Consider the following 27,984-nt stretch of genomic DNA (forward strand, 5'->3'; position numbering starts at 1 on the left):
CAGCCAGCTTGTGTGTATCTTTGCTTTACGTAACCGCTTGCCTTGGACCCAGTAAAGGTGTTACAGTAACACGTTGCGCACTCACTGCATGTGAGCAACCACTCACATGGGGCCTGCCGTTCACCCTCCTTCCCCCCCCTCCAGGTGTTTGGATTAGTGGAGGAAGGATTGAGAGGGGAGGAGCCAGGAGGCCCATAATGTAAACTGACTGCTCTAATGTCGCTGTGTACGCTCACAGCCCACTTCTGCCTCCTAACTTACCTCTCTTTTTCCGTTTGGCTAAAGGCTTTCTGACTTTTATGTGCAGTTATTGCTTTACTGCTCAGACTTTTTTTCTGTTTTGGCTCTCTTCATTGATTTTTTCTTTTTCTATCATCTAATAGCTAATACTGTGTATTAAGGATGTTGAATACATGAACCAGGTGACTCTAGGAGAACATTATAGAGTTAAGCATTGTATCAGAGACAAAGACATAAATTCTTGATAATGTTTATTCAAATATGAGAATTTAATGGCTTCACTGTTGGTTTAAACATAACAATAGCTTAGTTAAGCCTTTCAGATCAGTTATAAGAAATCATTTAGAACAAAGTGTGTAAAAAAACACCTTCATTCTTTAAATAATAAATCATAATTCAGGTATAATTATTTATAGTACATTTACAAACAGGGCTGCAATTTATTTTACAATTGATTTGAATGATTACTCCTGGTTTAATGTAATGTTCTTTCTCACCATCTTTCATTTTTAAAGCCAGAGATAAGAATCGATTCAACAGATGACAACTGAATCTAGAAATGACCTACTTTTACCTGAACAGATAATAAATAATTCAGATTGTTTGAAATAATTTTTTTGTTTTATGACTTATTAATTTATCGGGCAGTCGATTCATCGCTGAATACATTCTTTATAAGTTGTAAGGTAGTAATAAATGGACTTTGGTCAGAAGCAGGTGACATACATTTTCCCTGTTAGGTGTATAACTGATAAAGAGTTAATGATCTATAAACAGTGATAACCCCCTTTATTACAGCTTCTGCAAAGAGGCTCAAGGCTCAGTGACGGTATTGGCTCAAAGCTTCAATTGACAAAAAACGATTATGAATTAGGACATAGGGCTGCTGGATTATGGCAACAATCATAATCAAGGTTATTTTGACTGATAATGAGATCAGGATCATTCAACATTTATTCATTGATTTTACATCTGCATCACATACGTTTATCCAACTTAAACACTCTCAACACAATGCTTTAAAAAAAACCCAAAAAACTTAGATATCTAAAAATAATATGAGCTATATAAAATAAATGACAACATCAAATAATTTAACTGTTTTTTTTAGTTAGTGGTGAACTCTTCAGGCCAGAATATAACAACAAACCCCACACATGACAAAACCTACGGACAAAATGAGCGTATTGTGTTGTATCTGTGTTTTGTAATAAGTCAGCACACTCTTGAAGGGTTGTTTATGAGGTTATTGCACAGGAAGGCCCCTCCTTGTCTTTTGTTGTTGTGTCTTAGTTTAGTCCGTCCTCTGACACTCTGAACAAGAAACAGGAAGTAATCCTTTTGTCTGCCTGCTACTTCAGCAATGAGGGCTACAGGTGTAACCTTACAGGCCTGACATAGTGTGCTGTAGACCACACATTCAGTGTGTGTGTGTGTGTGTGTGCATGCAGTCATGTACATGTTGGTACACACTGGGAGGTTGGTGAGCATTGCTTGCACATATGTTTGTGGTTTTGTTGTTGTTGTTGTTGTTGTTGGTGGTGGGGTGATCAGGAGGGACATGAGTACCTGCTGCTCTTCTTACAGTCACTTGAACCAGGACTGCTTTAGACAGATGGATGGGCCTGTTGACACTAATCGACTGCATGAGGTAATGGAGTTAGCCTGTGTTTGTGCACTCCTTCCCTGCCACTCCTGACTTAGTGACTGACCTACTTAACCAACAGTTCACGTGGCATTAAAGCAAGCTCACACATATTTGGCGTTTCCTTTTCAGAAGATTAGGGAAGCATACAGTCGTGTTTGTGGGCAGATATGTAAGACACTCACACTGCTACTTCTGCTTTCAGTATGATGATAAGAACCTGAACCCAATAAAAAGTCGTATATGGTGCAGAGTCCCCCTTTGCACCAAATTAAACACTGCACTCTCTTGGGCCTTCAACAATCCTCTGACAAAATGAGAAGTCGAGCCGATGAATTGTTCCAAAAATATATGTAAAGGGGCAACATAATTAGCGTCCGCTGTTAACACTATGTGACTTGCATTGGATGTCTGTTTTCAGTTTGTCTATGTAAACTGTATCTGTCCCTATAAACCATCAATAAATGAAATAAATAAGTGCAGTCTGGCATTGAGTCCAACCCTTACAGTTCATTGCTTACATTGGTTGCTTACCTGTTCACAGAGGGGGATGAATTAATTAGTGAACATGCTTACATGTTCACTAATTAATTCTGCAAAAAATGGACATTAACCAAGAATTGGACAGGTTCATGTTGAGGACTTCTTTCTTGAAAAAATAATAATTATTCCCCCCAACACATACTGCTGATGACTTCTAGCCAATTTGTTCATGGCAGTAAAAGTAAATGTGTGCATTGTTCAACAGATGACAGGCTGAATGGACATTAAATATGAATTTGAGTGGACTAACAGAGATCTGGCACACATCTCATTAAAAATGACCTCAAAATGTCATTTTTAAAAAGCAGGTGTTTCATGTTTAACAGGTCCTGCGCATTGGATTGCTGCTTTATGTTCATTTAAAAGACCCTATTTGTGCCCATCGTATATCATCTGATATAGTTAGCTATAGTTCAAAATATGTTTGAGTCATTACATTTGAATCAAGTAAGGTCATAAAACAATATGTCTAATGCACGACGGAGTATAAAGGCAACGTTGAAGAAAAATACATTCTAAAATTTCTAAATTGAAGTCGTACATTTACGAGATTAAAGTCGTAAATTTACAAGTATAGAGCAGTAAATTTAAGTTGATGTAAATGTGATTCTTTCTTCGGAAAAGCCCCAGTTTCTTGCAGTATCTTTTTTAGGGTCCTGATACTTGTGACAATGTGGTGCTGATGTGCCAAAAGAGTGTGTAGTTTCATATCTGCAGAAGTAAAGCCCCAACACACCTAATGGGATATTTTGAGACCTTGCCAAACTGTTGTTTGAAGCAGATCATTCCCCAGAGAGTTGATACTCAGTCAATCTGTGTTACAGACTACACAAGGAAGTATTTCCGTATTTGTGAAACCTATTCTAAAGTATAGCTTCACAAGATGCTCCACGTTCCTCATTTCCATACAGGTGGCTGCTGCTCTTCTGATAAAAGACTAAAATAACAACTTAATGCTCGTAGATCTCAGATTATTTCCCCCTTCATGTGGCTCTAATACTCCTTTGTAGTATCTTTGAATTTGAAATGTTCAAGGTATTAGTCAAACAAAAAAAGGTATGATTAATTAGGTATCCTCAAATGAGGACATCAGCTGTATAGGACATGCATCACAGACGTAAAGAATAAACAGTGGAACAGATATTTTGTTCATTTAAATGAGTCCTTTCATCCTCTCATTATCATTTATATGTTGAAGTGTCTTCAAAACTGTGACTCATGTCTCTGCCCCAAGGTTTGTGTGTATGTGAACAGTAATCAGTTATTACAGCATGTTTCTTTTTGGACCTTGTCTACTGACATGGACTTATATAGGGCCTAAGGGATTGAGAGGGACGGGTAGAAAAAGAAGACACAAGATAGAGAGTGATGGTGAGCTTCAGAGACATATAGACTAAGATACAAGGTCAGCATTGTCTGATAGCAAGTGCCTTGCAATAATCCAGATCCGCATGGAGGTATCATGAGGAATCCAGGCTCATGGCCAGGTCTTTGTCTGTGTCTGGAAGCCAATGATACTGTGTGTGTGTTGTGTGTGTAGGGAAGGGGGGGGGGAGGACACTGAAGTAACCTTAACATAAACGTATTTTAAGTTTACATAATCACAAAACAGACTTTTATTAGTGAATCTTTATCATGTTCATCTTTTCATATGAAGATTAATAGATTGTGAGAATAATCCGTGTGAGTTTGCTTTAACTTTTAATGAAATCTTTACAAAATATGAGGCAATGGCAGCAGCATGGCTCTATAATGTCAGTAGACCTGTTGGCAGCTGGATCTGTACTTTGCTCCCATGCAGCTGAAACACCTAATCAAATATTGGGTGGTTTGGCAATACAATGTTGTACAAGTAGCCCTGGTGCCTCAAAGATGTGCCTAATTCATTTAGGTCATCCTTTAACTTTTCAGTTAGAACCAATTTTAATGTGAGCATGACAACATTTGACATATTAGCATTTGACTCATCAGGATATGAAGGTGTTGAACAGATAAAAAAAATCAATGTACTTATTTCTGCCCATGTGGTTATAGTCTCTACTGAATGTGTAAAAATACTGGAATGTATTTTATTAAATAAACTTGACTTATTGATAATTGCATCATTGTCTAATTAGTTATGTTTGACAATATAATGACTTCTAGTTGCATGTGACTGAAACAGGTGAAAAGCTGTTATGCGGCCTCAGTACAGCCAGTGTTTCTTAAAGTGAGGACCTTGAGGGGTTTCAGAGGGTCCCTAATAATGTGTTTTTGAAGGATTTTATCCACTTGTGACACAATGATAGGATGTTTAACTATTTACGGCGTCAAGGTTGAGAAGCTTGGGCACACGTGTGAGATAGCTTGAATACATTGAAGAAATAAGATTAAACATTAAAGGAAGAGTTTTAGATTTGCTTTTAGGTGGATTATGAACTTGAGAGTGAAGGTCAGGAAGACAATGACCTTCAGAAAGAATCTACTGCTTTGCCTCTGAAACAACAAGAACATAGTATCTGACCTGTATGATCATAATAACACATTCCTCCTGATTTCTAACATTTCACTTGTTGTTTTTATGTGTAATCGTCTTGTTATACAGTTCTGTAAGTGTCTGTTCTTTTGGGCAACAATTTGTCAACCGTGTCTCACAAGTGCGGCTCAAATGATGTTTGTGTAGTGTGGCTTTGACCTCTAACCCTCTTAGGAAATGGTCTTTTTTTCCCCCTGTTACCTGAGCCCAAAAATAATCCTACACAAAGCTCTCTGGTATGTCCGCTCACGATCCACTGAAGTCGCACTCACCTGAGGGCTGCTGTTCGCTGTTTTGTGACAAACTGGATGGAACTGGATGAGAAACTATAGGTCCAGTGTCTTTGTGTGTGGGAAGAGGCATCATTTACACTGTGACACACTTTGGAGCTGTAAGCATGCATGCGTGTGATTAAGTACAATGTGAGAGAAGGCTACAGACCACGTGAGCAAAACATGTAGGTGCATCGCAGAGGACGGAGGTCACAGGGTTTTTACATTCATGGGAATTAAATAAGACGCCTCACACAACATGAAGCGCTCCAGCAGTTTATAACTATATACGCTGTACACTCAGTGGTAAACAACATTGTTTGAAGCTTCTCTGTCTTATTTCAAAGGCCAGCCAGGATCGTACAGCCCTGTTCTCATCTGTCAGTCCAATACAAAGGGTTCTTTTTGTGCCAAGTTGTGTAACATGCATGTTAAACTTCTCTGCTTTCAGATCATACTGTGATTATTTTACTGGGACACCCTTCTTGGAGATGTATTATCTCTCTGCTTCCACTATATCCCCTTTCCACTGTGAACTGCGACAACAGTGATGTCCTGCTTTAATGTAATTAACAAGCAAATCTAAATACTGTAACAACACATCTTAATGTTTTATGATTTAATGTTTTATTGATTGTACGTAGCTAAAGTTAGCTGCCTTTTAGCAGGTGTTATTACTGCGGCCCTGGGTTTGGTTGACACAAAATTTGAAAAAATATCTACAGCAAACATTGGTTTGAGAAGCATTCATTGGGAAATAACATGTTACTTCCATTAGCCGTTGCATATGCATATGACCGAATGTTGACATTTTAATTAAACTAAAGGGTTCTCTTGGATTTGGATTTACTTTCAAAACATTTTCATACGCTTTAGGAAACACTGAAGTGGAATAGTCCTCTTCTCAGTGATCAAGGGCTCAAAATGATTTGGATTGGAAACTAGATTTAGGTACACTTTCATTCTCTTTAATTCACAACTCACATTGGCTTTAAAGTATTCGTCCAATAGGCAATTACTTATCTCGGTGAACTCAGCAACTTTTTCCTCCACCTTAGTATTTCCATTCTGCTATTGTTGATGTCTGTCCTATGATATAACTTCCTGTGGTTTGCATCTGGGCTGCTATGGCACAGTCTGCTTTAGTGGTGTGATCGTGAGAATGTGTTCCGTGACACACTGCCCTGAGCAACAGACTCAGAGCTCTGGCACAGTCATCTGCTGTCGGGGGGCCCCAAACAGCGTCTGTGCTCACATTCCAGTTTGAGGAGATGAAAAAAAATCCCCCCCATCATTCTCTCCTTCAATCTCTGTACAGGACATGAAATACCATCTTTGTTGATGTCTCCTTAAATGGAAACCTTGGTTCTGCTCCGAAGCCAAAAGCAGCATGACATTCAAACTGCGGGGAATTACTGGCTTTCTGGACTCGCTGATAAATAACGACCACTCCTAAGAGGGGTTGCAGCAGAAACACGACATTCCTGCAGTCAGCGGTTGTGGCCAAATCATAGCCAGCTGAGACACGTGAGTATAGTTTAGTCTGCTAGTTTGTGATCCTACTGGCTGCTGTATATGGTCATGATTCCAGGAGCAGAGGGGAGATTTTCTCAGAAGCCAGGGGAGGAAAAAAGGGAGGAGGGGGTTCGCAAAGACACAGCCATGTTAGGAGGGCAAAATCTGAATGTCATGTATGTCCCCCTTTCCTGGAGCTTCTGTTTGCTCTGGCCACCTGCTCTCAAACCCTTTACCCCTCTATTATCTCACAGCCTGACAGGCCTCCGTTGCTTCGCCATGGAGCTCGGGTTCATTTGAGGTTTCGCCGCACAACTTATTGGGCGGAAGCGAAGAATACGACGGGACCCAGTGAGGAAAGAAGGAGGAGCTGACCTACATTTTGCCAGCTGCTTGCAACATGCACGCTTCTTCAATGTGTGGTTTCCTACCACAGTATGATTGACTAATACCTATTTATGGTTCAAACTATGACTGTCGTGCATCATAAGATGTAAGGTAGAAATTAACTCGAGATATCATGTAAAGATGAAAGATTTTGTTGTTTCATGAAATTGTCAATAGATTATAAAAAACAAGCATTTAACAGACGTGACCTAGAAAAAAAAGTCACAATTGTTTTAGTTTGAAAATTACAGAAAAAGTTAAAGAAGTTAAAAAAGTTAATTTAGGTTATGACAAAAAGCCTGGACAACAAAGTTCCCCCCCCCCCTCCCGAGCCTCACTTATTAGTAAATTAATGGATGCTGTCCTTAAAGTGTTACTGGAAAGCGGAAAAAAAACAATTACTTTCATTTCATTAAAATATGAATTACAGTGAACATTCCCTTTATGCTACATGAGGCATTCAGCCTCTTTGCTGCTTCAGAACAGTTGCTCTCAGCAGTCAGGAAGGTAATACTTGAATCTACTTTAGGCAGACTTGGAGGCTTTCTGAAATTGGTATGTGCATTGGAACAGCTGTTTATTAGTGCAAAAAATAAATATGAATAAACAAATACAGAGTTATGTGTATAACTTTTTATGTCACTGACACGCAGCTAACATAATATGTGAGAAATGACTGCAAATTTAAACTTTGTAACTTTTAAGTTCAAAGAGCAACATGATACGACTCATGATACATCCTGCATTTATTCATGCATTACATCATCATCCATCTCAGAACATTTGGGTTATCATCTGCTGCTGTAGACATTGATGTTTTCGATAAGTAATCCTGGAAATTCCACCAACACTTTATGATGACATCAAAGACTAGATATTTGTCTGTACTTATATGTAAATATCTATCAAACTGCTCAAACCACAAACACAAACTAGAGTCCTGTCACCCAAATAAATCCAGTCTCATGAAAACAGAATGTTTATTCACAAGCAGATATCTGAGATTAATCACTTTAAATGAAACTTACTTCAGAATATTACTGGTATTGATAAGTGCGACTAGATATATTGTTACTTCCTATGCCCTGCAGGGCTTGTTTTTAATCTTCATATTGGGTGACAAGATCAGAGTCCAGATACTACCTTTTAATATTTTACATAATACCTGTTATAAATAAGTGTAAATGAAGTAAAATAATGAATTCTTAATTGTGTCTTCGTTTAAGTCAGAACACGACTGCAGGCTTGATAATTGTTTCATTGGGGTCACCACTTCTATCACTTGTTCCTTTTTTCCCCTTTTTGTGTTCTACACGTCCCCATGCCAGCCCCCACAGACAGAAAAACAAGTTAAACAGAATCTGTTATTGTTAGTAAATAGTTATGAGCAATGCATAAGGCGTGTTTTTTTTTTTTTTTTTTTTTTTAATTCTTTTGTTCATCTAGTTCCTTTCAGGAAGAACATGTCTGTTTGCACTTACTGTATCATTAAAGGATGTCAAAACAACACTCTGACATTAAGTATTTCATGGTGACACTTTGCTCTTTGTTTCCTCATTCATGCCTGCAAACACTCATATCACACACCAATAACACCTGTGATTGTGTCTTTGCACAAGGTCACTGAGGCTGGAGCCTTTCCAAAGTCAACAATAAGCAAATAACACAGCCAACTGCTGTTTCCATCTGGCCTTAGTAAAAAAACACACACAAAGGCAATATATGTGTCAGGGTGATGAAGAAATCCCTTAAATAAGTCTACTGAGAGCTGATGAAGCTTTTGATTGTACAGTTAAGGGTGGACTGTCATTGAAGTCTGTTAAAAAGGTTCAGAAAGTCTCGTGTTTTCTTTTTTTTTTCCACCTTCCACCGCTGCTCTGGCTGAAACACATCACATGTGACTGCTGACCTAATTTTTGCCATGGATGTGGAATTGAAAACAAAAACAGAGGGAAGGCAAGTGAGGGTAATTTGCCGTGAGTTAACCCGCCCTTCTCGCACAGACGCACACACACACACACCCACACACACACACACACACACACACACACACACACACATACAGGAACCCCCATGCACATACACACACACTGCAGTGTCCTGGGGCCCCCTGCCTGAGCCCTCTCAAACCAAAACAAACATTCCTCACTCTCCCGGCCCCTGATCCCACAGTAACACAGGCAAGCTGTATGTTACTCAAGTGTAACTACATGCAGCAGGTTGCCTAATATTGTGTAACATCGTCCTCAGTGCTTTTCAACCAATTTCTATGTACAGCACAAATCTGATGGCTGTAGACGTGCACACATAAACAATGAAGTGTGAAGAACATGAAGTGCTCCCTTATTAGTCAAAACACTAAACATATAAGAATGTGATCGGAAAAAAATACGAATGTGTTGTTTTTCAAAAGTGTCACATGTGACTTTTTCTCTCTTGAAAACACCTTATCTGTTTTCATGTAGCTCCTGGCACATCTATGATGTACTCTTTACACATTACGGTAAAAGAGCCTTTATGATGTGCGTCATAAAACCTCTGATAGCCATCAAGTCAATATTTATACAAGATTATTGCAGTTTCTGTTTTTAAAACCCACTCTCCTCTTGCAGCAGCAGTAGTACACATTTATCTCAGGCCCAGTGTTACCAATGCCAGTGTTTTGCTAAATTGTGCAATAATTGTTTAAAGGCTTGATCCTGGGTTTTTGTAAGTACACACAGCCCTTTTCAGTTGCTAACTGCTCTTAGTTACATACAGTAAACCATTCATCCATGATCAAGGGAATACGATACTTGCCTCAAATGTCCTATCAGGTTCAGCAATTAGAGCAGCGTGATTTATCTCCACTGACATATATATATATATTCACTCATATTTACAATGTGAAATTGTTATTTTCTATAATCATCTGCTGCCGTTTTCCTTTGACGCAACTCTCTGGCTAAGTAGCTCAAATGCTGTTGCAATGTCACACTGCTGTGTTCCAGCTTCTTTGTAGTGTATTGTGCAGCCTCTTAATTATTTAGCTACTAATAAGACAGCAGAGATGGAACAACAGGAGGGACTTAAGGTCATTAATTAGGTTAAAATAACAAATGTACAGAAACAATCTTGGAACCATTAGTGATTTTTGGTGTAGGGTGTTGCCACTGGTGATAGTGATGAACTTATTGACTTATGTGCCTTAATAAGTGACTTATTTCTCTGTGTATTTCTTTATTTACTGTCTAACTATAGCAACTTGAGGAGCGAGAATGGAGTTGGTTTTGAGACTTGTCATCTAACAGCCGAGACTGTTAGCATGCACCATCATGCATGTGTCTGTGTAACGACTTCAGTTAAAACTAAATCATTGTTAGGTTCCATTACGGCCGATTGCTACCTGCCCCTTTCACTCTGCACACAGAATCTTTTCCTATGTATAGCCATACGCTACCGTAGTGGATGAAACTAATTATACTACTAATGAAAACCAGAACACATACGTGCATTTTGTGCAAAGGTGATACTGTAACAAGAAACTTCCACATTTGTGACATCTGGTGTGGATTCATTGTCAGCCTTACATTTACCTCAAAGTCCTCTCACAAAGTTTGCCATGATTTGCTAATAGTGAAAATGACTGCCATTGTGTTTGTTTTTGTTGAGCCTTGCCGACACCCCCGTCATTACTCGGGCTCTACTTTGGGAATCACTAGTTGAAAGCCTATGTTAGTAAGTTTTATAGAAGACTAATGGGTCATGAAATATGATGTTTTACCTTGAAATATGAAGGAATGTAAATCCTGTTTTCAGGGTTGAGAGTTCCTACATTGTCAAATCTGTGAAATGATAATGATTGTCTGAATACATTTGTTCATACATCTTACAAATCTGGAATTGAGCAGTACAACATTTCCTTTTAATAAAAGTATTTTAGCTTCAAACCCTAAGCATGATGTAATAAAGAATACGTCTGCTGTGTCAAAATTCCAAAAAGAAAATATGTCTATTAGCAGTTGTGTAATATTAACAGTATTGCTTGACTCATGTCAGAGTGTTTTATCCCATAATTGCCTTTGCCTTTGAAATGACAGCTCTAAGCTTGTACCGCAGAGATCAATAAACCCCTTTTAAAAAATATCCAAAATGTCATAAACTCCTGGTCAACAGATGAGCTTGCAGTGAGATTTTGGGTGGTTCTGGGAGGAGGGGGTAGTAAAGGAGCTACAGTTTGCTTTGCCAGAGATGCAATGAATGCACAACTGAATCAGCTAGCCCCCTGTTTGTCAGGGAGGTGTAGTTGAAACCGTTGTTTTTGGGTGGGGCTGCAGTGGTCACATACGCTGAGCAATTTTCTGTTTTCTTTCTTTCTTCTAGCTCTGGCTGCAGTTAGTCAGTGGCCTTGTGGGCCTACATGAAGAAAGCCCAGGGGGGGAAAATGACAACGAAAGCTCTTGGTCTTACACCATGAAAAGGCGTGTCAACTGCTCTTTGGCCTGACGGGCCTCCATCAACATTTATGATCTGCCAACTTGCTCACTCTTTTTATGTCTGTTTCTCACTGATGGCAGATTCAAACTCGCCTTTTACCTGTCTTCAGGGTTAGGGTTAGGTGTGAAGTAGCAGAGCCAAATACTTGAACATACTGTACTTACTTTATTCAAATAGAGTTTTAAGGTATCTGGAAATTACTTGAGAATATTTTAACTGCTTCTGACTTTTACCCTAATGTCTGTACCTATACTATGTGAAATTCCAATCTAACTGCAGTGCCTCAAGTGTCTAAAAGCAAGACAACCCCATTAGAGCCCATATTAAAATGATGATTTTAATAGTGGATAAACATACAGCCTGGTCTCTGTAGTGTATTTGCTGTGCAGGGGTTTATAACTCACCCATTATGATTATATTATGTTATGTTATGAATAATTATGCATAATAAGGGGTGTGGCTGAGTTGACTAAGGGCGCGGTCACACAGGCCATCTTTACCGTGCCGTACTCAAGCATGATTGGCCCCCCCGCTGCGCCATACCCACGCTGGCGGTCACACTGCACAGGACTATACGTGCTGAAGCATGATTACCTCTTGTACATAACGTTGTAATACAACGCATGCATGCTTTATGTTATTATGAAGCGTGCTCAGTTGACAAACAGGCGGACTCGAGGCACTTGTACTCGTGCATGAAGTGTACCGCGCCGGAGCACAGCTCTCCGAAGTGTGCCAAGGCCAAGGAAGTGTATCGTGCCTGAGCACAGCACGAAGCGGTCACACTGGCCAAACGAACTGGACTTTAGGGTTGACGCTTGCTTGGGCACGGTACGGATGGCCAGTGTGACCGCGCCCTAAGAGGCCTTTGGATGGTAGCTATAATATATATAGCCAAAATGTTTGTGTAGTTTTTATTTTATGGAATATACTGGCTATAAGCTAGATCGGTTTGTTTCAGCAACCATGATATTTTTTCGGCCTGCCTTCACTCCACATATCTGCCTGCTTATCATTTAGCCATACTTCAGTTGGTGTCAGCACTTTCATTATGGTGAATCCTTGGCTTCATTAAGATTCTTCAGAAAACAATGCGTGACATCTCTGAGGATAATGCCATGTTTTATACACTCAATGCTCCTTAACATAACATGCTTAGTACTCCTACCTTACATCATTGCCCTCCATCTTCCTAAAAATCAACATACAACCATATTGACATCAGTTGGATCGGACAAAAAAAACTGAAAATATATTTTTTTGGTGTGCCCATCAGTGCATGTTACATAGATGTCACATGATGTAAACATGCAAGTATTTTCAACCAAAAAGGCAATACATTTTTTATTTTAAAGGTTGATTGTGTTGTGGTTCCCCAGTATGATATAAGGTTAAGAACGCATATGACACAGCCAGTACAAATACCTTTTAGAGGAGTAATTCTTACTTTTACACTATAAGTACATTTCTTGCCAATTTTGTCTTTGTCTTTAGTGAAGAATGTTCTACTACTTTAATCTTTTATCTGTCATATTGATTACGTGATGTGTGCACATTTGCTGTTTTTTATTTTTCCATCTCATCTTCCCTCTTTCTCCCCTTTTTTCCTTTGTCTCTTCTACACTCTGATATGATCTGGCAGAAGCTGAAGGTCAGCGGCAGCCCTTTGCTCGAGTCGACTGCTGTGTGCTGGTCATCAGCAGGTCTGCTGCTGCATTTGCATTCTGCTTTGTTCAGCAGGAGGAATAGTGTGGGAGTGGGGGATCCCATGCTCCCAAGTGTAGAGAGGTGATTCAGACTCCATATGACTTATTTTTTCCCACCAAATTTCAGTACTGGAAATGTTGTTAACATATGGGTCACATGAAAATAGTGTTAAGTAAGTTAAGGATTAACTAACTTGTTTTGAATCAAATATAGGGCTGCTCCAATTTCTCATCACATGGTTTTACTCACCTGAACACAAACAAATGCATCTCTAAGAAATCAGTTACATTTTTATGTTATATATTTTTAGTCATTTTTGCATCACTTTTCAAGTCACCTAGCTCTTTGCAGTGCAATTGAGCATTCACTTTTGCAAGGGCTTCTGTTGATTTATGTGTGTTTGCATGACCTAGTGAGTATGATGGAGGCAGAAAAGGCTGGGAGGGAGGGCTACAGTGTGCCCAAAGCTAAATCGGGGCAAGGCCACTCCCTGCCTCAGCTCTTTCAATCAGCCAGCCGCTTCAGACCAGTTTGAATGTAGGTGAACAACAGCGGGAGGATAAAATGAGTCATCTATCTCGTCTCTCTCGTCTTCTGCTAATATAAAAGATATTTTCCTTTTTAGTGTAAGAGTGTATCTTTAGCTGAAACGCCTCATTTAAAAAATGAAATAGGTTTTTTATTTTTTGCTTTTAACACTTAATGTGTATCTTTAGAGAAATGTAACTTCCTCTTACGACTCATCAATCTCCCCTCACAGTTATTGTTTCATTAGACTACACTCGATCTACTTGTAACCTTTTTATAACAAGAGATGAGATGTATACTGAGCCTCGGGCTGCAAGCTTTGTAATGTTTAGAAGAAACTGATTTGGATCACGACTCTTTCGTTTGCTTGATCTTTTGACTGTCAGATGACACTGAGCACTTTTCCAAGAAGGCACAGCCAGAGAAGAAGAAGCCACAGGGCTCAGCTAATGTTGCGATGTTTAATTTAATGATGTTGGATTAGGGGAGTCTTCAGTCTTAGAAAGTTTTGAATTCATGCCGTAAAGGTTGTGATTAAAGACAAGTCGGTTCATGTAAACAGCAGAGTAGTGAAACTGTGCAAATCATCACTGTGCATTCTTCACGTGTACTCTGTATGTTTGCATGTGCACTTGCAGGGCACATTTGTATGCACAGGTGTGTTTGCTCAGAAGCTATATAGTAGAAAGATGACAGTTTAAGGTCAGAAATGGGGTCGTGAAGTTAAATGCTTAAACTATAAGTCTTCTACCTGAGTTCTCTCCTGATTTGCATAGAGTGAAGAGCACTGTATGTATGTCAGCATATGTATGACAGGTATGGCATATATATCAAAGGGGACTGTACTTTGCAGTATGCAAGCTTAAGAACTTTTCAACCATGTTAGCTGAATCCGACCTGACTTTAGAGGCATCCTGAACGCTGCCCTAGAAATGTGTCATCTTGGAAACAAACCAGCTTTCTGCCAAGCTGGAGTCCGCTGTCACCCTCCCTCACATCCCTCCCTCACATCCCTCCCTCACATCCCTCCCTCCTTCTGTGCTCTACTAACCTTAACTTTGCCCAGGGTGTGGAGGGGAGCCAGGTTACACTAGAGCCCTGTTTCTGAGAGTCGGGGGGCGGGAGCATCTCTTCTGCTATAAAGTCAAATCAAGTGACACAGATCGAGACCGTAACCTTCATCGATCCGACCACCAGCGTGCTCTCTCTACCCTCTATCCACTTCTCCTTTTTTCTCTCCTCTCCCTTCCTGCGCCATTGACCTACTTTCCTCCTGACCTGTTTATGCTAGCTCCAGTGCAGCAGCCATTCAAATCGGGGAACGCAGCAAAATCCTGCAGGGAGTGTCACCTTGATACAATCCCATGGGTGCTGCATGTGTTGAGTGGCCACTGTAAGAAATTTAATGAACACCCCCCCTTAAATCCATAATCTTACAGGGACGGCAGTCTGTTAGGGTTTTCTCCTTTTTCTGTGTGTGTGTGTGTGTGCGCTGGGACTGAGCAAAGGTATGTGTTTGTGTGTGTGTGTGTGTGTGTGCGTGTGTATGTGCGTGTGTGTGTGCGTGCGTGTGTGTGTGTGTGCGTGTGTTTGCATGAATGTAATTGCTTATGTGTTTGACAGGCAGCATTGTGAAGGGCATTGATGTGTCAGCCTCAAAGAGGTGCTTTGTTTGCAGGTTTAGATCAAGTTAGTGCACTGGGTTACTCCCCCATATCCTCCCCCCTCCTCTTCCTTCCCCCTTCATACTCCTCCCTTTGCCCTTTATGATTTTTAAAAACATACTCTTTTGGTTTTGAAGGGGACAGTGAAACATATGGTATGATTTGTGAATCTCTGGTAAAGGAACCTATTTTAGGGGGCAATAAACATTTGATCAGTTTGCATTGATATGCAGTTTGATATCATTATTTCTTAATTTTGCATTTATTTAATAAATGTATACTTTATTAAGAATACGTTGATATGGTGAAGGGTTATATGCGAGCTGTATACTCAAAGTTTAAAACATGGTGTCATATAGCCGATGAGTCTGGACTGTGATAACACAGCTGCCTTTTCTGTGTCAGGACAAAGAATGTGGTGGGACTCAGCCAGGAGGTTGGCGGGACAGTTGAGCTGGCAGCAGCAGTCAGAGGCTCAGACTGTCTCTGCCCTGGCTTTGTCCTGATCATCACACAGAGTCGACTCTCATTTCACATTTGAGCCTGTTGCTTTTTTTTTTTTTTTTTTTTTTGTCTTTTTTTCTCACAACTCTGCGATATTCTGAATGTCAGGGGGGAAACACCCATCAAAGGTGTTATACCAAAAAGTGACCATGAGATTATGTTAGAGCAGAGATGTATTTTAAAGTAATATATGTGGAGTGTTTGATCAAAGAGATTTAAATATGACTTTTAAGAGCAGAGGCTTTATTCAGAGGAATTGTGTTGGCATATGTGAGAACAACTTTTGATTGTATTTTTATGCATCATGTCTGTAAGCAGAAGTAGGTCAGCGTTTGCGGGAGTTTTCTGGCCCCAATAGGCGAAGTGTGTCAATGTGAACCTTCTCTCATTACAGTTTAGCCTTGGATGCCAAAAACAGGGTTTTGCCCGTGAGGAATTAGTAGTCTTTATACAAGACTACTGTATCTTCGCGCACAGAAAACAGGGCATGCCATGTCAAACTTCAAGATCAAGTTTGAGACATGATCTGAAGCACCAGACCTAGAATACATTACAGGTGTGTATTTAAATAAAATTGTGTAAAAATAGCTCTCCTTAAGGAAATTTCATGAATAGTAAATATAAAAATGGTATTATAATTGCCCAAATTTTATCAGCTTGCTTCCTGATTGTGATTCATGTATTATGCCAATCAGTCAGTAACATAATACCGAACTGTTTGGACTGCCATAAAGTTAATCTTCATCCAATGTAAAATAATGACCAGTCTGGCTGCTTGCTTTTATGTGCTGCTATGGCCAGATGGCTGATTCGATAGGTGTTAACCTTGTGTTGTGGGATGATTATGGTTTGTAATAAGACTCTGTTTGAATGTGTGTACCACCTAACAGTGATTGAATGACAGAGAAAAACAGGTATTTTTCATGATATGTTGATAAGGTCAACATTCTTTTTATTTCACTTTTCGGTCTTGAAATGCTCCCATCTTCCACAATGAACATTAGTGTCTGTACATACATATTCATGTCAAAAGGAAGGGATGGTAATGACCAACCAGTCCAACCACCACCCAACTTTAAACACCACACTATCTTTGCCTGTTTTTTCCCTCTCATCTTTTTCATAAAACCACAAACATTACTGATTAATACACACTGAGAAGTGGGGAGAGGGAAAGAGAAATGAGGCAAATACATGTTATCACTGTCAATAGGAGAAAAGACACAGTAAAAATGAAAACAGAACAACACCTTTACGAATTAAAAAAAAGGATATAAAAACCAATGAAATAAACATTACAGTGCTTTACATTTATACACAAGCACCAAAAGCCAAACATGGTACATAGACTCTTGTTAAAAAGGATCCGGTGCAGATTCCTCGCTGCCCAGATGCAGAACTGCCATGAGAAAAGAATGACTTTCCCCCTTAAATGAGAAGTGGAGGCACATGGGAAACAAGAGACAAACTTCGATTTCATTCATATAAGCTCAAATTTGTGTTTGTACATTTTCAACATTAGAACTTGGAGGGTTCAAGAAATGTCATTTTTCATGTTCTATCTCACCTACAGATTCAGCATTCATATGCAGGAATCTGGATAAAGATTAATTTCACAATAACTAAATTATCTGGAATCAAAGCTAAGCCACAAGCCCTGCTTGTTCACACCATGGAACCTCTATTAATTTATGTGAATGTCCAGTGTAGAGGACTCTTTACTTATGTCTTCACACCTTAACTTGACCTTAACTTGAAACTCAATTCACTCTTGTGTGATTGCATGAATTTGAGTTCCTGATTTTTACTCTTGCCTCCCACGCTTACATTACAGTTTAAACTCGAGGCTGCAATATGTATCCTAAAAGGTCTGTACACATTCTCTGTCCATGTTCCTGTGGGCTTTTCTACAGTGATAGGCGTGTGGAGAAGAGGGAAATAAATACATTGGGCCAGTTAATGGTGACAACAACAACAAGGTATGATTGATAAAGCTCAAATAAACTAAAGGCTTATAGCCTGCAGCTGGTGAATCCACCAAATATTTAAAGGCTGGTTAAAGGTAAAGAAATTCAAACATTTTATTGAGGCCCTTGCCTCAGGAAACAACATCTTCTCCATTCAGTGCTGTAGGCGCTCCAAACTGGATGGCCATTTCTGTGTAAACAGGGCATTAACAAATTATTAATGCTAAAGCTTGACAATCAAAAGTGAGGCCTTTTAATTCAAATGGGTCCTGTAGCGGAAATGTGGCTGTACAGTGATTTTTTTTAAAATAAGATGGTCACTTTCAAGACCCTCTTTAACCGTTGCAGGTTTGTCACTTTTTTGTTGAACTTGTATTCAAATTTCTTTGTAAAATATATATTTATAATAGATACATATATTCATATATCACAGTAATATACAAACCAAGTGCTTAAAAATAAAGGTAATGGTGATCTTTTGTGTAATAATGAAGATGACTGGGAAAAGTATGGGGCGGTAGAGGTAGGGTCTGGGAAGAGGCATGGAACTTAATATTTGCAGTGTTGGTGATTCTTTGGTCAAGGGAATGTTCCCAGTGTACGTTTGCATTTGATTTTAATTAAGGCATACAATTGTATGTTTGTCTACAGTCAGATATGTACCAAATTTATAGTACTAATAAAGCTCAAAACTTTTCCTACATTCTTTTTTGTTAGTGGTCAAAATATTGATGGTTGCTGATGTACTCTGCTGGATGTTGTTGGATGAAAAAGTTAGAAAATCAGGCAGTTCCATTCCTCCTCTTATCACATAAACAAAAGTGCTTCTGTAAGTATGGAGAGGATGTAAAAATGATAAATATGTACAATATATACAAATATATTACAGCCCTACAAGTTGTCCATCTTTTTTGGTGATATTCAGGGAGTAGGGGATTAGAAAAGCCCAGCTTCCTGTCCCAAGGGCTTAAGGAGGGGATTCAATTATAGGGCAAAGGCATGATGGCAGGGTAGTTCTTAGACGAGAAATGTCTTATGTCCAAGTTGTGACTTTTTCTTTAAAAGTCACTTAATCTCGCCTCTTGTTTCGTCGTCCACCTGTGTCTTTTTTCCCACTTTCCTTCCTTACCCCCTCCCCTGAGGCCCCTTGTGTACAGTCTTCACCTTGGCTCTCCCTGGTAATGTTCTGCTGGGGCATGAGGGACAAGTAGGGGTGCTGGGGTAGGGGAGGGGGTGTTGAAGAGGGAGGGGTTGTTGGGGACTCCTGACCAGAGGAGTGGCCACCACTGCATCCAGAGCTCATGGCCCTGTGTTTAAGTCTGAGTTTGTGTGGCAACGCCGTGCCCTTCACCTCCCCCTGTGCATCCCGGCCGTGGGCCTGTGGGCAGCCCTGAGAGGAGGGCGGAGGTGAGGCAGGCTGGTGGAGGCCAGACAGGTGTTGGTTGCTGTAGCTACCCATATCTGAGCAGGACGAGGAGGGAAAGTCGTCATCATCCGTGGAGGTCTCTTTGTCAGAGCTGCGGTGATCTCCATCACTGGACGAGGTCAAATTGCAATTGATTCTAGGTTGACCTTGGTAGAACGCCTCCCTCCTGGACCCACCCTCATAGGTAAGCACGGGTGGCTCCTCATCTTGGGCACTGAGGTATGAATGGTTAGGCTGCTGGAGATGGTGGTACAGGGGGGATTGGTTGACTCCCTCTATTTGTCTGTGAAGGAGCCCTGCAGATGAATCGCCCTCTTGCTGGTGTGGCTGGTGCTCCTGCTGCAGGTGCTGCTGGGAAACTTTGTACATGTTTCCTTCCTCAGCCTCATTACGACTGTCGACTGAGTGCTGGTATGGAGATGGTGGTAATAACTTCCTTTCTAGCTGTTTTTTCAACTCAGCCAATGCCTTAGTGGAGCCCTCGGTGATGGACTGCTGCAGTTGACTAACACTTGTCTGGCTGCTGTGCATCTGGCCCGCTTGCAGGTTGGTGTCCTGGGGCCTTGTCAGGCTTTCAACTGGATAGGAGGCACTGCTGGAGCCATATAGAATAACACTCCGCTGGGCAGCAGGTGGGTGAGGGGCAGGCTGGCCGACAGTGTTGATTGTGGTAACAGACTCCTCATGGGGTTGCTGTTGGTGAAGGGGATGCTGCTGTTGATGGTCGTGATATGCAGCCTTGAGCTCCTGAGAATGCTGCTGGATTTGGTGGTGAGTGGGCACAGAGGCAAGACCACGGTGGATGTTAAACATGATCTGGGTGGTGGTGCCATTAGCAATGTCCATCTCTAGCCTGTCACCTTCCTGTTTTATCTCAAAAGGGATTGGCTCAGGGCTGTCCCTGGAGGACCCATCAGACATGTCAGAGAGGGAGCCACGTGGGGAGTATTTCCCCAACTGCCTGTGGCTCTCACCATGTCCTGACTGCTCTGTTTCTGAGGAATCCGAGTTCATCATCACCTGAGAACCACTAGAGTAACCGCTGGAGTAATACTGGGTCGAAGAAGAGGATGAGCTTCCATTTCCCCCGTTGTTGCCTCCACTAATCTGTTGACTCTTTTCAATGTAAGACGCAGTGCTTATGAGGCCAAAGCGCAGCTTCAGCTGGAGCAGCTCCGTCTTGAGCCTCACATTCTCATCATTCAATGCAAGGACACGGTTTTCCAAAACCATATCATTGATACGACGCTTTTCCCGGGAGCGTTTGGCTGCTTCATTGTTTTTACGTCGTTTCTCCCAATAAGAGGCGTCCTTCTTCTCATCAGAGATGAATTCGCGCTTTCGCCTGCAGCTCATATTGTTTTTAGGCTTGATGAGACGCCCTAAGCGAGTTGGACTGCCTTGCACAGAAGAAGAGTCTTCATAGCCACTGAAGTTCTCAAGGCAGTTTAGGTCATTCCCTGAGGTTTTATTTAATGTCTTGAGAGCTGATGTCAGATTTTCCATTCTTGTCTTGTGGCAGCCAGTTTGAAATGTTCATCAAGGTACTAGGGAAGTGTCCAGACTTTTCACAGACTGTAGTTGTCGCAGATCTGTCTTGAAAAGCACAAATGATTGATCTCCTTGATCTCCTCACAACCAGCAGGATGAAGGGCAACCCGTTTTCCTCAGCATGTCAATCACTTTGGGATTTTGGTTTTCTCTGTCTGTCTTGGTTCCCTTGGGGGTTGGCTGCAAGATGAAAGGCTGCAGAGACAAAAAAGAAAGAAAGAATAACATTAATCATATATAACATCAGACTTAAAACAATTTATTTTCAGGAATTTCTCCGGTCCTTTCTCTGACCTAAGTTTCTAACCCTAACCCTGACCAAAGACACATCCAAACAGCTTTTCTTTGCTGTTTCTGCATGTCTGGCTTTAAGTGACAGTTTCTCCCATGGCAACCAGTAAATGGTCACTAGACCTCACAGTCTGACCTTTTGGCCTCGCTATTGATCTGCTCTGCTTGTGGCCTATGACCCCTGACCCTTAGCCTGACATGTTGATGTTGACTTTTGTGATGTAATGAGAGCAATGACTTCATTGCCAGGCTGATGATCTTGTCTCATCTTATTGCTCAGTAGCTAAACGCTGCCCTTATAACGGTTAAATGTTAAAATACCTATGCTCATATTTTTATAGATATACATGGCATCTGCCAATACACATAAAAAGATTACTGATTCAGCACAGAAATTGCATCAGCCTAACATGTGCTGAGAGCCCCCCAAAAATAGACTGTTGTAGGATAAGCTCTTTTTTTGAGTATTTGGGCTAGACAGAGCAGAGTGACTCACACGCAGGTAGGTGTTTCTTGGATCCATTTAAGAATATTTCATTATAAATATCCTCCATGGGTGAAAGCCCGCCACTCTAAGAAACATTATCCACAAACACTGCTTGAGCACTGCTACTCCCCAATGTGTTCATCCGCAGAGGAATGTGGCAGCATTCCTCGCCAAAACAACTCAACGCTAAAATCAATGATGCATAGTGAGCAGATAAGGCAGACAAAGGCAGCAGCCAGTGCAAGTGGAGGATAAATAGGCTGAGACTAGGAGATCCAGAGGTGTGGGGGCAACGCGGAGGTGGGGCATCGATAAATATAGGTCAAGGGCTCATGGGAGGCAAATGGGGGCAGGAATAACATGGCTTGTTATCAGTCAGTGAAAACACTAAAGCAGATGAGAAGTGTCAGTACAATGCAGGTGCTTCAACAAAGAAGGGAGTCAGCTGTAAAGAGCTGCACAGGTTTATTACCTGACAAAACCACAGCCGAGATACAATGAGGGAATAACAAATAATTCAAGAACTCTTCCTTCTTTTTAAGACCTGTTTAACCTGTTTCATGGCATTACTAACACACAGACACTTCCTGGAAAATAATTAGGTCACACGTGCACGTTTCCACATGACTTGAACTTTTTGGGAAATGTCAAGCAACAACAAACAAAGCAGTCTTTCTTCACTCAAACTACTCGGAACCTGCAGAATGAGTTAGGTTTAACTGTATAATGACTATTACACTGACTAAATCTTTAATCTCATAATCTCCAGATTGATAATCTTGTGAGGCGTTTGTACTGGTTTTACTGTCTCTTCCCCTGGGATCCGACACCATTACGTAACTACAGGTGAACCATCACCATGATTTTTAATATTTGTCTGGATTCACTGAACGATGTAAATGAAAGTCAGTCAAAGTCCCTTCAGAGGCGCACATTTAATCCAGGAAGCTACTTTTCATCATTTATTTTTTTGTGTGTCTGGGTTTTTTTTTTTTTTTTGTACATCTGCTTTGCTGATATGTTTCAGGTCATCCACGTGAGCATCTGACATGTGGCAGGTTGGCACAAGAGAGAAAGAATGAGCGGAGAGACTTTTTCTCAGCGTGTCCCACTGACCCAGAAACTGGGGACCGGCCGTGCTCTGTAAACACAAGCCTCACTGTACGGCTCACTGCGAATATAGGTCAGCTGAGCTGCAGAGAGACGAAGCCGCCAGAGATCAGAAAACCAGACAAAGACAGACGGAAAGACCAAAAAGTGCAAGGAGGACGAGAAAATTAAAGCTTTGTAGTGTCCAAGTTCAAGACATGAATAAGGGATCCATTAGGGAGATTTCAAACAGAGAGAGGGATGTTGATGTGATAACTTTATACTGTAACTAGACTGGGGGGGGGGGGGGGGTAACCAAAGGCAGTTGTGATAATATTGTTATTACATCAACAGAAGGAATGAGTCACCCATAGCAACATAAAGGGGCAGCCAATCATGTTGGACCTTCTCCCCCTTCCTCTAACAAGTGGTTTGACATGGCCAAAAGCAAAATGGTTAGAATTTACTTTCAGTAACAAAAGGACAGCGGTTGACGTCACTGAGTGCGTATATATAACATATCACCCCTACAGTCACATTGAGCTGGAAAACTCATGAATGAACTCTGCTGCTTAAATAGCTCACACTGGTGGCTCTTGGGTTTTATTGTTTGTGTTTTTCTGAATCTCCTGAATATTCAACAACGATTTGAATAAGCTTGAATCATACTAAGGTGTTTTTTTGGTCTCGCTTTCACAGCTCATTCTGTAATCCATTTCATTCACCCTATCCTGTCATTCAAAGACAACACATTCATTTTACTCCTGTGGCCACAGAAGCAGAAATGAATGAATCCCTACTACAAAGGCAAGGGACAAAATGCAGCCATTTTACTTGACGGCATTTAGCAGCTCAAGTTTGCAAATAAATCCAACTGATGTAAGCACAAATACAGTGCAACACAACCCCGCTCCTCTGCACACATTCCCTTGACCTAGATTACTTGTTCCAATTTATCATAAAGTCTTCACGTGTCATCACTGGGTCTCTGTGGCACTTGTGGAATGATAGCACAGGAATAGAATCCAAGTTGCAGTCGTTCACACAACCACAGGACGGGCCCTGCAAGAGTCTAATTGTGGCAATGAGCTTTGGAAACAGAGGTATGAGTTCAAAGCCCTGTGCACGTGTTTCTGTGGAGCGTTTCAGGAAATGGGAGCAGGTCTAAAATAAAAAGGTGGGGCGGGTATTCTAGAGAGAAGGAAAAAACGAGAATGATGAAACTGTTGCCTCCCTTTAACCTGGAAATTGCAATGTATGGCACGTGGTGGAGAGTTGGGGGTCATGGGTGGGGCCTGCCTGAATTCCAAGTCTGGGGGCAGAAGGAAAGAGAGCAGAGAGGGGGTTGGCTAAGAATCGGGCAGCGTGCCAGGAAGGCAGAGTCCGATCCGAGCCGGATGCTTGTTCCAAGAACACACAGGGCCATATAACCCCTCTCTGGAAAAGAAAAAAAGGCTGAGTGACTCAGTCCATGTGTTGCACTAGTCACATGCGCTCATGTGGCCTACTAAATGCTGTAATTCGCCTCTGTGCTGGCTCCAAACCACAGTGCAATAACAAAGCACAGCCCTCATCTTTTATCATCTTTCATGTGCCAGGAAACTCCGAGAAAGTTAAGAGGCCATAAAGTGGGACAGGATGTAAACTGCTCCATGAACTCAACTCCCACAGTTTGATGTTGTTAACCTGTCTTGGACCTTAAGAACTACAGTTGTCTCTGCACTGTATGTTGTTTAAATACTTGAAACAGATATTTTTTCTTGAATGGTTCGTTTTTTATTTTTTTGATAAATGAAATAATATTTAAGTTGCCAGCCATCAGCTTTTAAGTCTTCTATTTCCGCTTGTCTTTTTCGTTTCTTTGTTATGGCTGGGAGGGAATTTATTTTGGTTTGGTTTCGAATCAGCCTTACCAGTCAGAGGCGGTTGAGCGCTTCAGCTCCCCCCCCCCCCCCCACCCCCAAAGGCCCATTGTGACCTACATTCACGGCTGGCATAGAGACCTAGTGTTTGCCAACCAATTGGCAGAGGCTGCTCCACAGCAAAGTGCAGCCCAGCATAGCCACAGTCTACGGGGTTCCGCCAGTTGCGTAATCTGCCCCTTCTTTTATCCACTTTAATTATTTAATTAATTTCTTATGCAACATGCATAACCTACAGTGTTTCGTACATATCCAGATGTGGCCCTTTTGCAATGACAACGTGGAAAATGCTTCCAGTGACACCTCATCACACTGAGAAGAGACATGCTGCTGACACTTTGGAAATAAGAGGCCTACTTGAAATCATTCAAATAAATCTGGATGTCGTTTGTACGCACCGTTATTAGATTTGACTTATTTAAATATGAGCTAATATTGCATGTGATTCTTTAACCCGGAGGAAATGACCGCGAAGACCATGCCCACGTGCGGTGAATAAACCACAAAGCCAGCGAGGAAATGAGGCCAAGATGGAGTTTCTCATTAAGAACAAAATGTAAAAAAATAAATAAAAAGCCTATACATATGCTTCATAAAATTAATTGTGTTGTTATCTTTGTGCCAACAAGTTCTCACATTATGTTCCAGAACAACAGTGTGTGCAGGACTGCGGCCAAACGGAGTACGCAGCTCAAGTCTCAACAAATGCGAAGGTATTGTTTAATGTCGCCTTCATAGGTTGAGCGCAAAGCAAGTAATCCATCACATAGCAGCACAATGTGAGAAATGTGTTACCCCGCATGCCGCCTTTGTTGCACTGTCTGACAAATCGTCCTCATGCATATTTAATCGAATCAGCAGTCACCCAAGGCGACTGCATGAATCCAACGATGCGATAAAAACACGCCAAACTGGCGCGTCTCAACAAATAAGCCACACATCTTCATTAACCATGCTATTAAGAATGAATTCTTCCACATTAGCCCCGAACAAAGCGGCTTCAACACCACAAACACATGACCCACATTTGATCCAGATGTTCTGATCCCCATCTCACCTGGCAGCGCGTGCACTCAGCAGAGCTCGCGAACTTCAGCATTCTTCATCCTCTCTATGTCTGGCTGCCCGAAATTTAAACAAAGCCAAAGAAGGTAATCGGAAAAAAAAAATGTCCACATGTATCCAGGAACGGATGATCATGCCTGTCTGTCGCTGTGCTCTGGATTGTGTTGTGCTCCTTCAGACTGATCGGCCACTAAAGGGTTAACCCAGAGGGCTGCACAGCCGCTTTAACCTTTACAAAGAGCTGCTACACGTGACGGAGAGAAGTGTGTCCTCGGATCCTGCATGGGAGTTTTTCCAGTTGTCTGACTAGCCTACTAACCCAAAACAGGGCGCGTACTAAAAGAGAGACGCTCTGCAAAATATTCACTTACTCTTACTGTCACATTAGACCAATAATAATGACGTTCTCCTCACAATAGCCTAATAATAATGATGGTAATTATAATAATTGTAGGCTAAATATATTAATAGCACTAACAATTGTTGAATTACAATCAATAACTTGAATAAAGACTAAAGAGTCATAACCTCTGGCTGCCCACCAACCCTCCCACCCCCCTCACACACTCCCCCATTCTCACACACAGACCCTTTTCCTCGCCTTGACATTGAGAAAATGCGAGCAAGTATCAAAACAAATACATCTGAAGTAGCCAGAAATGTTAAAAAGTAATAATAGTCAAAAAAGCAGTTACTAAATCCATCATATGAACTTAATATTTTATGCTATAATTAATACTAATAAATAATAAATAATAAATAATAAATAATAAATAATAAGAACTTACCGTTTTCGTCTAACAATTCAGTTCCAACAATCCTCTTTTGGCATCAGCTGCTGCTTTCTTCCACACACGACTGAATATAATGTAAGGTAACACAAAGTCCGTCACTTTCCAAACACCAGCTCTCCCATTAGCGCAGGTATATGAGTGAGTGTGGACACAGTGCCGCTTGTTTTGAATGCGCTCCTCATGTTATGTTTGCCCCAATTCCCCCCCTCTCTCTCTTTCTCTATGTCCTCTTCTCTCTCTCTCTCTCTCTCTCTCTCTCTCTCTCTCCCTCTCTCAGCTTCTCTCTCTGAGTCTCTAAATGTATGTTAGTAGGTCAGTTGTTGCATAACAGGACGCTTTGGGTGCCTAGTCACGTTTTTTGTTTCTCTCTCGTTCGGCACCCTCCCTCTCGCCTCGCCCTCAAATCCTGTTGAAGGAGCGGAGATGCATGGGTCGCGCAGGGGGAGGAGCCAGACCTGGAGGGGGGGGGCTAGGCTCCAAGCTAGACACAGTCAGATGATGGCCTGTGATACCCATAATAAGGTTACTAGACATTACAAAAAACAGCACAGTGGAAAACCACATAGAAAGAAGCAATGTGTTCAGTATCCTGATTTACCCCCTGCTCCTGCTCTGGGAAAACAAGATTCTCAGTCTATGAAAAGTGTACAACACACACTTTTTCTCACAAACCCACTTTTATTTCACATTATTTCCTCTTTTGGGTAGCTATACGAGATTAAAGTCTATATATATTCACTTCATTCTCTCTTAATAGAAAAGCGAGAAGACTCAAAGGTACGGCCAGCAGATTTAGTGTTTAATAGATAGACTGGTTAATCATGAGAGATATATGTAATTAAATTCTTCTTAGACAAATTAAACATTTTAGATGTCCACAATTATTTCTTCCTATCAACAATTTTCTTGACAAATATCCACAATGTCATTCTTAACATTCAGAATATCTGAAATAAATTCTTTAACAGGACAAATGTCCATTAAAAAAAAAAACTACAATTCAAATTGTAGTCTTAATTTTAATTCAATTATTCAAACTGAAAAAAATATTCCAGATATCCATAATGTAATTAAACATATCCTAATTTTAAAGTATAACTAGCAAGGATTGGATTGTAGCACATATCTGAAAGGAAATGGATATGTTTGGTATATGTGCACATCTGAAATAATAATTCTAAATAAGCAGATTTTAGTTCTGACTGGGAGAAATGCTATTAAGGATATCTAAGATAATATTAGTGATTTAGGTGTGTTTGCTTTCAATATTAAAATGGCTTGCCATTTATCAATCTTTTCCCTGTACAGTCAATGCTGTATACGTCGTGAAAAGTGACTGAATACATTTTGTAAAAAAACGTCTCAGCACTTGTTAAATGTCATATATGATTTCTTC

At 40.8% G+C, this 27,984-nt stretch overlaps 1 protein-coding gene across 2 annotated transcripts; it reads right to left on the reverse strand.

The window, feature by feature from the left end:
- Positions 1–16,911: 16,911 nt before the first annotated feature.
- Positions 16,912–26,865, reverse strand: nfil3-2 (nuclear factor, interleukin 3 regulated, member 2). Of its 2 annotated transcripts, none has more exons than XM_020650496.3 (2): positions 26,583–26,865; positions 16,912–21,135 (listed from the first exon to the last, which is right to left on the reverse strand). In XM_020650496.3, the coding sequence occupies exon 2, from the start codon at positions 20,893–20,895 to the stop codon at positions 19,033–19,035; it is 1,863 nt and encodes a 620-aa protein (XP_020506152.2). In that variant the 5' UTR covers positions 20,896–21,135; positions 26,583–26,865; the 3' UTR covers positions 16,912–19,032. The 2 variants fall into 2 exon arrangements, with proteins under 2 accessions (XP_020506152.2, XP_020506153.2); XM_020650497.3 differs by lacking the exon at positions 26,583–26,865 and adding an exon at positions 25,787–26,059.
- Between the last annotated feature and the right edge of the window lie 1,119 nt (positions 26,866–27,984).

The sequence above is a fragment of the Labrus bergylta genome, chromosome 16 (assembly GCF_963930695.1).
Source record: "Labrus bergylta chromosome 16, fLabBer1.1, whole genome shotgun sequence".
Lineage (NCBI taxonomy): Eukaryota > Metazoa > Chordata > Actinopteri > Labriformes > Labridae > Labrus > Labrus bergylta.